This window comes from Ovis aries, chromosome 1 (assembly GCF_016772045.2).
Source record: "Ovis aries strain OAR_USU_Benz2616 breed Rambouillet chromosome 1, ARS-UI_Ramb_v3.0, whole genome shotgun sequence".
NCBI classification, from domain to species: Eukaryota; Metazoa; Chordata; class Mammalia; order Artiodactyla; family Bovidae; genus Ovis; species Ovis aries.
Genome location: NC_056054.1, coordinates 7993488 through 8008034, shown reverse-complemented (window position 1 = coordinate 8008034; position 14547 = coordinate 7993488). Strand labels below are relative to the sequence as shown.

The 14547-nt window shown below is 48.3% G+C and overlaps 1 protein-coding gene across 11 annotated transcripts in view; it reads right to left on the bottom strand.

Moving 5' to 3' along the window:
• The window catches only part of NGEF (neuronal guanine nucleotide exchange factor), a 128341-nt gene that overhangs the window by 94010 nt on the left and 19784 nt on the right, over window positions 1–14547 (bottom strand). For 3 of the 11 annotated variants that reach the window (XM_060416211.1, XM_027967493.3, XM_042245125.2), the window contains one exon: window positions 1150–1486. The exons of 2 other annotated variants lie outside the window; for them this stretch is intronic. In XM_060416211.1, coding sequence (XP_060272194.1) covers window positions 1150–1294 — 145 coding nt within the window. In that variant the 5' untranslated portion in view covers window positions 1295–1486. Of the gene's footprint in view, window positions 1–1149; window positions 1487–4164; window positions 5830–14547 lie in introns of all 11 variants that reach the window. 6 more of the 11 variants (XM_060416309.1, XM_060416274.1, XM_060416321.1 and 3 more) reach the window with 4 other exon arrangements.

Here is a 14547-nt window from a genome sequence, read left to right as displayed (position 1 = left end):
TCCGTCTCTGTGTTTTAAGGGTGGTTTGACATGTGGCAAAAGGCTACTCGACAGATTTTAGCGCAAGTTTTGGAACAAGTTAAGGTCTCCCCAGCACACGCAGGGCAGCGTGCTGTCTGTCTCCCAGAAGCTAAGAAACTGTCACCCTCTCTACAACCCCAGCACGCTGTCCACCCAGCCCCTAGGCCAGCCACTGGCAGAGGGGGCTCAGCTCTGACAAACCCCATTTGTAAGTGTTTCTGGACTTATTTCTACTCAACAAATATGCTTTGAACAATATGCTTTCAAATATGCTTTGAATATGCTAGATAAAATGTGCCAGGAAGTGGTTTAAAAGATTAAGGGAAAGGGATTTCCCTGAGGGTCCAGTGGTTAAAACCCCATGCTTCCAAAGTAGGGGTCTCAGGTTGGATCCGTGCTCTGGGAACTCTTGGAACTAGGATCCCATTTGTCATGCAGCGAGGCCAAAAAATTTTTTAAAAATGAAGGGATCCTGCTGTAAAGCTATTCCCAAGGTATTGTTGTTCAGCCACTGTCATGTCCAACTCTTTGTGACCCCAGGGATGGCAGCACACCAGGCTTCCCTGTTCTTCACTATCTCCTGGAGTTTGCTCAAACTCATGTCCACTGAGTTGGTGATGCCATCCAACCATCTCATCCACTGTTGCCACCTTCTTCTCCTGCCCTCAATCTTTCCCAGCATTAATCCCAAGGTATTAATCTCACACATTTTCAGGGCAAAAGAAACTCTCTGAAACTCTCTGGCTATCAATGGAGAACAGGATAGACTCTCACCACCCAGGAAACTCATGTTCCTGGACATCCGTACACATAGACAGCACCAAGGCTCCCTCCTAGAAGGCATGGAATCCGGGGGTGTACTGAGCCCTGGAACAAGACATCTCTTTTAAATAGAAGCCAGTCTTATTGGATCATTTGGTCAACACTTCCTCCTGTAGTATCTGCATCATCTTATTGGGGGAATTTGAATTCTTTGGATAATGGCTTCAGAAAGTTCCACCTTATTGGACCTGTCCTTGATCATTCTCGATGCCTTTTATTCTCCTTTCATTTAATAGGGGCCTTTTAGCTCCACTGACTCCAGCTGGATATTAACCAGCAGCTGTGACCGCCGTGCCCGGTACTAACCTGATGGGTGGCCGGCTTTCCCCTCAGAAGTGTCTCTGGCTTTGCCTCTGCTTCGGAGTCTCATGGCGCGATTGAAGATGGAGTTTCTCTGGATTGGCTTCGTATGGGATGCTTTGTCTTGCGCCTCCTGGTCGGCATGGGGCATTCTCGCTTTTGAGAGGACCTCAGGTCTCACACTGGCTGGCTCATCAGCTGCCCATGAACCACTCACTGATTTCTCCTGTGGCTTCTCCAAGTCCTCAGAGTCCCTGGTCTCCACTGAAATAAGTCTGATTGTTTCTCGGCAGGATGACTAGAGATCAGTAACTCTTCTCCAACATCCCTGGTCTCGAGTGCTCTAGGAGATAAAGAGACCAGTTTTCCGTCAGGGTCATCAGGCTGAAATTGCCATGCGGAACATGGAATTCTGCTCCCATTCAGTTGATGAAATTTGCAATAATCTGTGCATCCTGGCGAACCACATCTTTGTCAACGAAAATTAGCAGTTTAGCCACCGCAATTTAGATGCATTCATGTCTCATTTTATAATTGAGGTTTGTTCATTCTACTCAGAAGCTGCACTTATGGGGAAAATGCTGAAAGTGGCTTGTGGAGCTAACTTGCAAGTAAACATTTGCTGAATAATTCAAGACAGTGTAGCAAAACCGGTGTGGGGAGGAAAGGAAGATGTATGGACCCAAAAAAGAGCGAGCTGTGGGAAGAATAGGAAGGGCTGTCAGCGAGTGACAGATCCCGAGACAGTAAATTTAGAGATGGGAAGTCTGAACCCTGCAAGAGCAAACCTCTTGCTGTCCACTGGGAGCCAAGTCTGGTTGGTGGCTTAGTGGCCTCTCTGATAAGATGAGGTTGTCCGGCAGCTGCAGGAAGCACAAGGCCTCCCTGATCCCAAGGTTACCCCCTCAGTTGGAGTAATAGAACCGTTACCTCCTTCTAGGGTGACCACGGGCTTCCCGGGTGGCGCAGTGGTAAAGAGACCGCCTGCCAATGCAGGAAGTGCCAGAGACTCGGGTTTGACCCCTGGGTCGGGAAGATCCCCTGGAGGAGGGCATGGCAACCCACTCCAGTATTCTTGCCTGGAGAATCCCACGGACAGAGAAGCCTGGTGGGCCACGGGGTCACAAAGAGTTGAACACGACAGAGCGCGCGCATGCGTATGCGCGCGTGCACACACACACACGCACACACACACACACACACACACACAAAGAATCAGCCCAGAGACCGGAGCACTATGGTGTTAAAGACTGACAAGCGTTAAGATGGGATCCTGCCCTAAGGAAGCTCAGTTGGGGGCAGCGGGAGTTCCTTCACTGTCAAGGTCAGCTATGCAGCCCCAGCAAGACCACCATGGTCCCAGCATCCAGGTCTCTGATCCATAAATGCCGCGTGTGCACTGTGGGAGCGACTGGACAGCTGCTGTACTGCTGGCTAAGCCCGGAGTCCCTTGGAGAATCTGGCTGCATTAAAAAAAATTGTTTATTTTGGCGGTGCCGGGTCTTGGTTGGTTGCCGCGTGTGGGCTTTCTCTAGTTGTGGTGAGTGGGGGGTACTCTTCATTACGGTGCCAGGCTTCTCACTGCAGCGGCTTCTCTTGCGGTCAAGCACAGGCTCTAGAGCCAGGCTCAGCAGTTGCGGCTTCTGGGCTTAGTTGCTCTGGGGTCTTCCCAGACCGGGGATCGAAGCTGTGTCCCCTGCAGGCAGGTTATTTATCACTGAGCCACCAGGGAAGTCCCTGGCTGCAATTTCAGGTAGCCAGAGAGGAGACAGCAGTGGCTAAGAGGTCACATTTAGGTGCTGGCACCTGGGAGGGCATCGTTTATTACAGACACAGCAAGGAACCCAGAGCTGGTGGGCAGGTTGGGTGATCTGCACTGAAAGCAGGTTTAACCTGAGTCAGCAAGGGTGGTTTAGTTGCTGAGTCATGTCTGACTCTCACAACCGCATGGACTGTATAGCCCACCAGGCTCCTCTGTCCATGGGATTCTCCAGGCAAGAATACTGGAAGAAGTTGCCATTTCCTTCTCCAGGGGATCTTCCCAACCCAGGAATCGAACCCAGGTCTCCCGCATTGCAGGCAGATTCTTTACAGACTGAGCTACGTGGGAGGCCCTTGAGTCAGCAAGATGTAACTACAAAGAAAGTTCAACTGTTCTCAGACAATGACATAGAAGGGGAGAGGATGGGATGGTTCTGTCCCGGCCAGGTGAGCGGGAACCCCTGCTCTATGCTCTGGTGAGGACCTGCCCTCTACAAAGGGGCTGAGTGGGCGAGCAGAGGAGCCCCCTGAGGGACAAGGTCGTTACAGCTAAGCCCTCTGAGGCCCGGGACAGAAGGAGCTGGAATGAGGACCACAGGCAAGGACAGAATTCAGCTGTGGATTTCAGAGCTGTCTGAAGGTGGCCGTGAATTCTTGGGTCACTGGAGGAGTCCAGACAGAGACTGTTGGGACTTTAGGACTCAGTGACTCTGACCTATGCCCCCCAGGCCCAGGGCCTAGACACTTCCATCCTGAGGCTGTTCTTAGCTTAGAGTTGATTGGAGGCAGTAAGTGGGCGGCATCCCCTGGGCAGGTTAATGCAGGAGTGAAGAATGTGCTGGGGCCAGTCTGAGGAGGTCTCTGAACTGGGTTTGTTAACTGTGTGGTTCTGAGTTCTGACAGACACAGACAGTTCATGTAACCACAGTGGAGACACAGGACATTCGGTCACCCTGAAATTCACGTGTGCCATGATAGTCAGCCCCTCCCCTGCCCCTGGCCCCCAGAGACCACTGACCTGTATCTCTTCCCCTGTTGGCCTTTTCATGACTATTGTGTCGATGGAACTGCAGCCTTTGGTGTCTGGCTTCCTTTGGCTGGTGTGGTGCATTCGCCACACAGCCCAGTTCTATCAGTAACGATCGCCAGTGTTAAGAATTCGTGGAAGCTAATACAATATATCATGAAGGGCTCTCTGCTGGCAGTCAGGAAACTTAGGTTTGAATCTCCATATCCTGCTGCTTGTAATCACCTACTTACATGGGGCAAGTCAGGGCCTCAGTTTCCTGTCCGGGAAACATGGGGTTGAATGGGTGTTCTTGGGGTCTCTTTAGCCAAGCCTCAGGGTTTCCTTGGTGGCTCAGATAATTAAGAATCTGCCTGCAAAACAGGAGAACCAGGTTTGATCCCTGGGTTGGGAAGATCCCCTGGAGACAGGAATGGCAACCCACTCTAGTGTTCTGGCCTGAAGAATCCCAGAGGAGCCTGATGGACTCTATAGTTCATGGGGTTTCAGAGAGTCAGACACAACTGAGCACCTAACACTTTCACTGTAGCTAGATTTCAAATTCTATGATCTGGGGAGACTCAGAGAGCCCTCAGAGAGAACCTCATGGTGACAGGAACCCTGGAGAATGTTCCCAAATGTCCCTATCATTATCTTTATATGAGGGAGCTCTGAAAGCCTAAAAAAATGTGTTCCATCCTTAAGACACCATGGACACATGTACACATGCAAACACATAATTTGTGAAACCTAGAAAAAACGGTTCTGAGTCCACCTCAATTACTGCCTACTTCAGGCAGATGTGTTCTAGCTTCGCAATGTTTTTATAATTGCTACACTTCTTCCTTATCCATTACATGCTGGAAAGCCTGACAGCCCTCCCCTGTCTTCAATTATTTTTCTTAAACTCCCAGTAGCTTTAAGGCCCATACCTTCCTGTTCCAGGTGGCTTCAGGGTGGAAGTGCGGGGGGTGGCTTTGTGATTGGAAGGGGGCCCTTATGGCAAAACCGCATAGCATCCATTCATTAATTAGCTCACTCCCTCGTGAGCATGGGTGCCGTGTTGCCTACGTCTGGCACCTGCTGGTGCAGAGTCCACATATCTGTTCCATGTCAGCCCACACTCCCCCCTTAAGAAGCTCCAGACGGGCAGGACTCGGCCTGTTTTGCTCACTGCTGTTCCTGGTGCCTGGACACAACAGCATGCTGTAAACACGTGCTGCTTACAACAACAAACGAATGGTTGCGTTCCTTCTGTGAAGTGGCAGTGATCATTAGCATCATTTCATAGATAAGGAAACTGCAGCTTTGGTTACTTGCCCAGGATTGCGCAGCTGGTAAATGGTACAGCAAGGATCACAGCACATCTGTCTGACTTCGTTGGGGGAACCTGTGATGGGGTCAGAAGATGCTGTTGTAAGGACTGGCTGGAGGTGGGTCCTCTCTTCTTGCTAGCTGTGTGGCTGCTGGTACATGAGCCAAGGGCGACCAATAGACCTCCGAGCACTGGGCTGAGGGCCAGGGGGCCTCCTTGCATGAGTCAGTTGCCTGGGAGGTGAGGACTCACGGGAGTAGGTGATGAAGAGGGGCATGGGTGAGCTGCCCACAAGCCCAGCTGTGATAATGCAAGACAGCTGCTGGAGGGGGGCCGGATGATGCCATGGTGGGCTCTAGGATATGCGTCTCCTAGACGAGGGCTTCTCAGGCATTCATGTGTAGGGGCTCTAAAGATGCAGATTCTGACTCAGGAGGTCCAGGGCGGGACTCAGGATGCCAATGCTGTGAGTCTGAGGACCAGCCTTGAGCAAAACCACAGCATCCTCAAAAGATGTGGGAGTGAGCGGGCCCCAAGCTGCCCTTCGCTTTGGGCAGGTCTGGGAGGCATTGCCGCTGGTAAGAAGTCCTGCTGGACAGCAGGGCTGCGATGGAAGAAGGGGAGAGGTCAGGGAGAGGACTGAAGCAGTTGCTGTCCCTTTGATGTCCCCTTCTGCCTCTTACAAAGGAAAGAAGTGCTGGGGTGGAGGGGTGGTGGAAAACAAGAGGATATGGAGAAAGTGTCCTCCAGGGGCCAGGGCGTGAAGCACGTGTGGGCTCTAGAAGAGACCCCTGGGCGCCTGCTCTGAACAGGCCTTCTAGGTGCTGGGGTGGCCCAGTAAGACCTGGCTATGCCTTCCTGTAGCTAATGGGGGCCACAGGAGGGAGTAAGGACTGTAGGGCAGGGAGGCAGTGATGGACAGGAGCAGTGTGAGGTGCTTTGCCAGGAAGGGTTGTGGTGAACAGGTCACAGGGAAACCTGAGTCAGGGAGCTTCATTCTCATGCCAATCGGAACATCCTGGAGGGTAGCTCAAGGTCAGGGTCTAGGGCCAGGGCCTTGGGCTCGGGCTCAGCCAAGCAGGGGTTAAGCAAGGGGAGACCCTGGTAGCTTCAGGCAGGAACACTTGGGGAAAAGGCTCAACAGGACCACACTGAAGACTGCCTTCATCTCCAGGGAGGCTCCAGGGCACTGCGACCCTAGGATATGATAGCTATCGGGGGGATTGTGACCTGAAAGGGGTGGGAGAATGAAGGCCCCTTAGCTGTGACTTGACATGACAGCAGATAGGGCCTGAATGCACTGACTCAGGGGCAGGGAAGTTGGGGCCCTAAGAAGGAGGCAGGCTGGCTCAGCCCAGCTTACCGGCATCATTTCATTCCTGTCCTAGAATTGAATTGGCGCCTAAGACTCCTCCCAGGTAAGCAGCAGTATTTGCCTTGAGCTATAAACGACAAAGACCTTTTTCTTTTCTTCTCTTTCTTCCTTCCTTCTTTGTTTCTTTCTTTCTCTCTTTCTCCCTTTCTTTCCTTTTCTCTCTCTCTCTTTCCCTCCCCTGGGGCAAAGAAGGAAAGCTAGTGAGGAAGATTCTGGGCACACCAGATGAAAAAGCATGAAGTTTCTGGCTTGGGAGGAAAGCCTCAGCATGGAGGAAAGTCGCCCCGGGAGCTGCTCTGCCGTCGGGATGACCTTCACTGTGAGAATCACACGTGTAACACGTGACGGCTGCAGAAATTGTTGAAAAGCAGTTGACCACAGGGAAGACCGCTGCTGCCCCGGAGCCTGGAGGAGATGCCACTGGGAGTGTCTTGGTGCTCTCAGTGGGAACAAAGGAGAGGAAGGGAATGGGAGACCCAAGAGAACAGGAGCCTCGGAGAATCTGAAGTGGAAATTCAGAAAGTGGGGAACAGGCAGTGGGGGAGGGGCCAGATCAGACAGGCAGCGGGAGAAGGGGAGTTGGGGTAAGGTCCAGACACCCATGGGCTCTGCACATGGGGTGAAGCTCCGGCTGTGCTGTGGCCCTGCTGGGGGGCTGGCTTGGCTTCAGGAGGTGGCGGGGTCCTTGTAAGACCCAGACCAAGGTGAATTGGAAAGTTGAGTGTATAGACTATAAGGGAGCGGAGAGGGAGGGGAGAGGGGACAGGCACAGTGGGGCAGGAGGGCTCAGGTTCAGTTGGAGGGCCTCTCTAGACCAAGTTTGTGCAGAGGCCTGGAGGAAGCTAGGGAGGAGCCTGGGGATGACGGGAGGCAGAGCTTCCAAACTGGATTTGTTGACTTGCCTTTGGCTCAAGAGGGAGAAAAACAGAGATGAACCTTGGTTCTCCTTGCAGGTTGTTGAAGTGATACACTGGGAAAGAAAGCAGGACTTTGAAGGAGACATTAGGCCTGAGATCAAAGAGAAGACACATTTGGCAGGAAGCTGGACTGACTTGGAAATGGCCCTTTGTGACCTGCGCTGAGCCTACCAGAGTACCCTGGAAGGCTGAATACGAATTACAGTGACAATTCCTTGAACAACAACTTAACAATAACAGTTTCTAATCCTAACTGTCTCTTTAGAAGTGAGAACAATAGAATACAGGAAGATAAGGGATGTTCTCAAGGCCATGAGGCTGCTGCGTTTCTCTGGGACTACATGCTTCCCGCTGAGCCTCCTTCAGCATTGCATCCTAGTAGCCTGGGACACACACGCAAGACAGAAGTGGGTTAGACACAGGCACAAAATTCCTTTGCAGGAGAAAGTGGACGGCGATAGATCAAGTGTGCACAGCACTCCTTTTCCCAATAATGCAACAGAAATCAGTGGAATTAATTTTAAACCTGGGACCGAGACAGTGGTATAGAGAGGATAAAGGCATTTCTTTTTCACAGGACAGTACTTAGATGCCAGAGAATGGTGGAACATCGACATGAATGCAATTCTATCCATCTATCCATCCATTACCTAGCTATCTACCATCTGTCTATCCATCTGTCTATCCATCTATCCTTCCACCCACCTATCTATCCATCATCCATCCATCCACCGACCTATCCATCCATCCATCTAGCTATCCATCCATTTATCCATCTGCCTATCTATCCAACTATCCATCTGTCTACCTATATAGATGGGCTGGCCAAAAAGTTCATTTAGGTTTTTCCATAAGATCGATCGATCTATCATCCATCCATCCATCCATCCACCCATCCACATTACACATAACCTGCAACATGAGGGAGGAGAAAGTCAGAGGCTAAAAAACCAAACCTAATATGCTTGTTGGAAAAAAAATGGTTAGTGACAAACATAAGGGAGAAGAGGTCAAAGCACCATGGAGCTGTGTCACTGTGGGCAAAGGAGGAAGAAAAGGCCAGATGGAAGGACGCGGGTGTCTCGTGCAGGTTGTGGTAGGCACATAGGAGGGCAGAGAAACTTCAGGTAATGGAAGTTAAAAAAATTAAACCTTTTACTTTAGATTTGTAGAAAAGTTGCAGACATTGGAATTTCTAAAGCAGCTCCTCAAAGAACTAAAGAGCTTCAAGTACAATAGTTAGGAGTTCAATATTTGGAGGTCCTCACACTTCAGGGGGGCTTCCCAGGTGGCGCTAGTGGTAAAGAACCCACCTGCCAATGCAGGAGACATAAGAGATGCAGGTTTGATCCTTGGGTTGGGAAGATCCTCTGGAGGAGGATATAGCAACCTGCTCCAGTATTCTTCCCTGGAGAATCCAGTGGACAGAGGAGTCCGGTGGGCTATGGTCCATAGGGTTGCAAAGAGCTGGACGTGACTGAAGCGACTGAGCAGGCACGCGTGCATGCGTGTAGAGGACAAGCATGAGACAAGCTGAAGGAAGCATCTCAAGGTGTAGAGCAGGATTTTCCCTCTTGCTCTGGGACTGCTGCTGAGGCCAAACAGGGCTTAGTTCTACTGAAATTTCTGCTGTAGCTTGCATCAGCCAGCCAGCCACCATGAGGGATTACTGAAGGAGGTATGCCTCCCCCCAGGAATCCTACCTTTATAGGACAAGAGGAAGGACTTCCCTGGTGGCACAGAGAATAAGAATCTACCTGCCAATGCAGGGAACACTGGTTTGATCCCTGGAAGGGATCCAGGAAGATCACTCATGCTGAGGGGCAACTAAACCCATGTGCCACAGCTAATGAGCCAGAGCTCTAGAGCCTGTGAGCTGCAACTATTGAACCAGCATGCTGCAGCTACTGAAACCCATGCCCTAGAACCCTTGCTCTGCAACAAGAGAAGCCACCACAACGAGAAGGGGTTGCCCCTGCTCCCTCCTCCATCCCTAGGAAGGAAGGAGGGTGTTGAGGTGGCTCAAGACCAGGTCTCCCACCCCCATCTCCCATCTCCCATCCCCCATCTCCCATCTCCCATCCCAACAGTCTAGCCTGTGCTAGAAGAAAGGCAAAGAAACTTTGAACAGTGTGAGTTTAAACTTTGGAAAACATGAACATGGTTGAAATGGGCAAAGGATATGAAGAGATAGCTCACAGAAAATATGAATCCTTAACAATCCATGAGAGATTTTCAATCCCATGCCTCATAAGAAGAGAGGAACTCCAAACCACACTGAGAATTTTTTTTTTTTTGCACCTATTACATTAGCAAAGAATCAAAACTTTGAAAAGTGATTGGTGAAGCTGAAGAACCAGAGGCATCTCCCTCCCGAATTGTCACTGGTAGGATTTTACCTTGATTCCATCCCAATGAAGGCAGTTTGGAACCCTCTATCAAGGTCAAAAGCATATATGTTTTAACCCAGCAATTCCATCTGCAGGAATTTGCTCTATGGATCTACTTGCAGATGTGGGAAGTGGCCTGTGTACTAGCGACTCAGTGTAGCTTTGTCTGGGAGAAACAGATTGAATTTGCTACAGTTTTAATCAGGAACTGATCACACTGTTCAGTTTGGTTCAGTTCAGTTCATTTCAGTTGCTCAGTCGTGTTCAACTCTGCGACGCCATGAATCGCAGCACGCCAGGCCTCCCTGTCCATCACCAACTCCCGGAGTTTACACAAACTCATGTCCATCAAGTCAGTGATGCCATCCAGCCACCTCATCCTCTGTTGTCCCCTTCTCCTCCTGTCCCCAGTCCCTCCCAGCATCAGAGACTTTTCCAATGAGTCAACACTTCACATGAGGTGGCCAAAGTATTGGAGTTTCAGCTTCAGCATCAGTCCTTCCGATGAACACCCAGGACTGATCTCCTTTAGGATGGACTGGTTGGATCTCCTTGCAGTCCAAAGGACTCTCAAGAGTCTTCTCCAACACCACAGTTCAAAAGCATCAATTCTTCGGTGCTCAGCTTTCTTTATAGTCCAACTCTCACATCCATACATGACCACTGGAAAAACCATAGCCTTGACTAGATGGACCTTTGTTGGCAAAGTAATGTCTCTGCTTTCTAATATGCTGTCTAGGTTGGTCATGGAGAAGGCAATGGCACCCCACTCCAGTACTCTTGCCTGGAAAATCCCATGGATGGAGGAGCCTGGTGGGCTGCAGTCCATGGGGTCCAAAAGAGTCGGACACAACTGAGTGACTTCACTTTCACTTTTCACTTTCATGCTTTGGAGAAGGCAATGGCAACCCACTCCAGTGTTCTTGCCTGGAGAATCCCAGGGACACAGGAGCCTGGTGGGCTGCCGTCTATGGGGTCGCACAGAGTCGGACACGACTGAAGCGACTTAGCAGCAGCAACAGCCGGTTGGTCATAACTTTCCTTCCAAGGAATAAGCGTCTTTTAATTTCATGGCTGCAATCACCATCTGCAGTGATTTTGGAGCCCCCAGAAATAAGGTCTGGCACTGTTTCCACTATTTCTCCATCTATTTGCCATGAAGTGATGGGACCAGATGCCATGATCTTCGTTTTCTGAATGTTGAGCTTTAAGCCAACTTTTTCACTCTCCTCTTTAACTTTCAACAAGAGGCTTTTTAGTTCCTCTTCACTTTCTGCCATAAGGGTGGTGTCATCTGCATATCTGAGGTTATTGATATTTCTCCCAGCAATCTTGATTCCAGCCTGTGCTTCCTCTAGCCCAGTGTTTCTCATGATGTACTCTGCATAGAAGTTAAATAAGCAGGATGACAATATACAGCCTTGACGTACTCCTTTTCCTATTTGGAACCAGTCTGTTGTTCCCTGTCCAGTTCTAACTGTTGCTTCCTGACCTGCATATAGGTTTCTCAAGAGGCAGGTCAGGTGGTAATGGTATTCCCATCGCTTTCAGAATTTTCCATAGTTTATTGTGATCCACACAGTCAAAGTCTTTGGCATAGTCAATAAAGCAGAAACAGATGTTTTTCTGGAACTCTCTTGCTTCTTCCATGATCCAGCGGATGTTGGCAATTTGATCTCTGTTTCCTCTGCCTTTTCTAAAACCAGCTTGAACATCTGGAAGTTCACAGTTTACGTGTTGCTGAGGCCTGGCTTGAAGAATTTTGAGCATTACTTTACTAGCGTGTAAGATGAGTGCAATTGTGCACTATTAGATATGGACCTAACAGAAGCAGAAGATATTAAGAAGACATGGCAAGAATACACAGAAGAACTGTACAAAAAGATCTTCATGACCCAGATAATCATGATGATGTGATCACTAATCTAGAGCCAGACATCTTGGAATGTGAAGTCAAGTGGGCCTTTGAAAGCATCACTATGAACAAAGCTAGTGAAGGTGATGGAATTCCAGTTGAGCTGTTTCAAATCCTGAAAGATGATGCTGTGAAAGTGCTGCACTCAGTATTCCAGCAAATTTGGAAAACTCAGCAGTGGCCACAGGACTGAAAAAGGTCAGTTTTCATTCCAATCCCAAAGAAAGGCAATGCCAAAGAATGCTCAAACTACCACACAATTGCACTCATCTCACATGCTAGTAAAGTAATGCTCAAAATTCTCCAAGCCAGGCTTCAACAATACATGAACCGTGAACTCCCTGATGTTCAAGCTGGTTTTAGAAAAGGCAGAGGAAACAGAGATCAAATTGCCAACATCCGTTGGATCATGGAAAAAGCAAGAGAGTTCCAGAAAAACATCTGTTTCTGCTTTATTGACTATGCCAAAGACTTTGACTGTGTGGATCACAATAAACTATGGAAAATTCTGAAAGAGATGGAAATACAGACCACCTGACCTGCCTCTTGAGAAATCTGTGTGCAGGTCAGGAAGCAACAGTTAGAACTGGACATGGAACAACAGACTGGTTCCAAATAGGAAAAGGAGTACGTCAAGGCTGTATATTGTCATCCTGCTTATTTAACTTCTATGCAGAGTACATCATGAGAAACGCTGGACTGGAAGAAGCACAAGCTGGAATCAAGATTGCCGGGAGAAATATCAATAACCTCAGATAATGCAGATGACACCACCCTTATGGCAGAAAGTGAAGAGGAACTAAAAAGCCTCTTGTTGAAAGTGAAAGGGGAGAGTGAAAAAGTTGGCTTAAAGCTTAACATTCAGAAAACGAAGATCATGGCATCCGGTCCCATCACTTCATGGGAAATAGATGGGGAAACAGTGGAAACAGTGTCAGACTTTATTTTGGGGGGCTCCAAAATCACTGCAGATGGTGACTGCAGCCATGAAATTAAAAGACACTTACTCCTTGGAAGAAAAGTTATGACCAACCTAGACAGCATATTCAAAAGCAGAGACATTACTTTGCCGACTAAGGTCCATCTAGTCAAGGCTATGGTTTTTCCAGTGGTCATGTATGGATGTGAGAGTTGGACCATGAAGAAGGCTGAGCACCGAAGAATTAATGCTTTTGAACTGTGGTGTTGGAGAAGACTCTTGAGAGTCCCTTGGACTGCAAGGAGATCCAACCAGTCCATTCTGAAGGAGATCAGCGCTGGGATTTCTTTGGAGGGAATGAGGCTAAAGCTGAAGCTCCAGTACTTTGGCAACCTCATGCGAAGAGTTGACTCATTGGAAAAGACTCTGATGCTGGGAGGGATTGGGAGCAGGAAGAGAAGGGGATGACAGAGGATGAGGTGGCTGGATGGCATCACGGACTTGATGGATGTGAGTCTGAGTGAACTCTGGGAGTTGGTGATGGACAGGGAGGCCTGGTGTGCTGCGATTCACGGGTCGCAAAGAGTCAGACACGACTGAGCGACTGAACTGAACTGAAACATTTCCATCAGTGGAATCAGATGCAGTTGTATTTATCAAGAAAGAATCCTAGGGTATCTCAAGAAAACAAAAGGGTAGAAGAGTATCATGTTTTCCCCAGTGTAAAAGGGGAAAATAAATTTATGTTTATTTGGATGTACCTGAAAACTTCTGGCAGGAGTTAGAAAAACTTAGTATCAATGGCTACATATACACATGTACTTTTATTAGAGGAGGGAGCCTGGGCAGATGGAAAATGGGATTGGGAGGGAGGCAGATTTTACATACCATTTAATATTTTTTTTAATTTTTACAGGTTATGTCAATGTATTAACCTATTCGAAAATTAAGTAGATAAATCTTTTGAGAAAAAACAAATGAGAAGGACAGAATCTTAGATGCAGAAATGTATCGATTCTAAAAACCAAAGGGTGGAGAAATTATGGCATCTGACAGGAAGCCACTGAGAGCCCTGCTCGGCAGCAGGTGGGTGTGGACAGAAGACAGCCGGTGGCCATAACAGGGAAAAATGAAGCTGTCTTCTGTTTATACCTTCAAGAAACCAGTACAGAATAAGAATGAACTGTTAATGGGCTGTTTTAATCCCCTAATTAAAAGAGTCTCAGAGTAATTTAATAGAACAGAGGCAGTTTCATAATCAATAGGCGGTCTTAATACAATATAGCTTACCAGTGGGTTAGCAACACAATTATACACAAGTCTCCAGGAAAAAACCTTCAGAAATAAGACTAGAAGGAAAAGTCATCATGAAAAAGGGCACCAAGCAAGTCTCGAATGCAGCGGTGCTGAAAAGTCAAGGCAGGATGCCATGTTCATCTTTATTAACTTGTTTCTTGGGGGCTTAGCTAAAGTAATGAGACATAAAACAAATGTTGTCAGAAAGGAAGAGGAAATAAACTACAATTTGCAGATGATATAAATGCCTAGAAAGCCCCACGAACCAATGGAAACTATTGGAATTATAAAGAATTCAGCCCAGGGCCAGAATAGGATAGACTGACTTCATGTCAAGGACAGGACAATAGTGAATTCCCAATCACAGTAGAAACAAAATCAGAAAATGTAGGATAACTGCATAAATAAATATACCTATGTAAAGGAAAAATGTGGGAAATGGAAGAAACTGACATCTTTAGAAAAGTATGAGTTTTCTTTTTTTTTTTTTTAAAGAAAAGCATTGGTTTT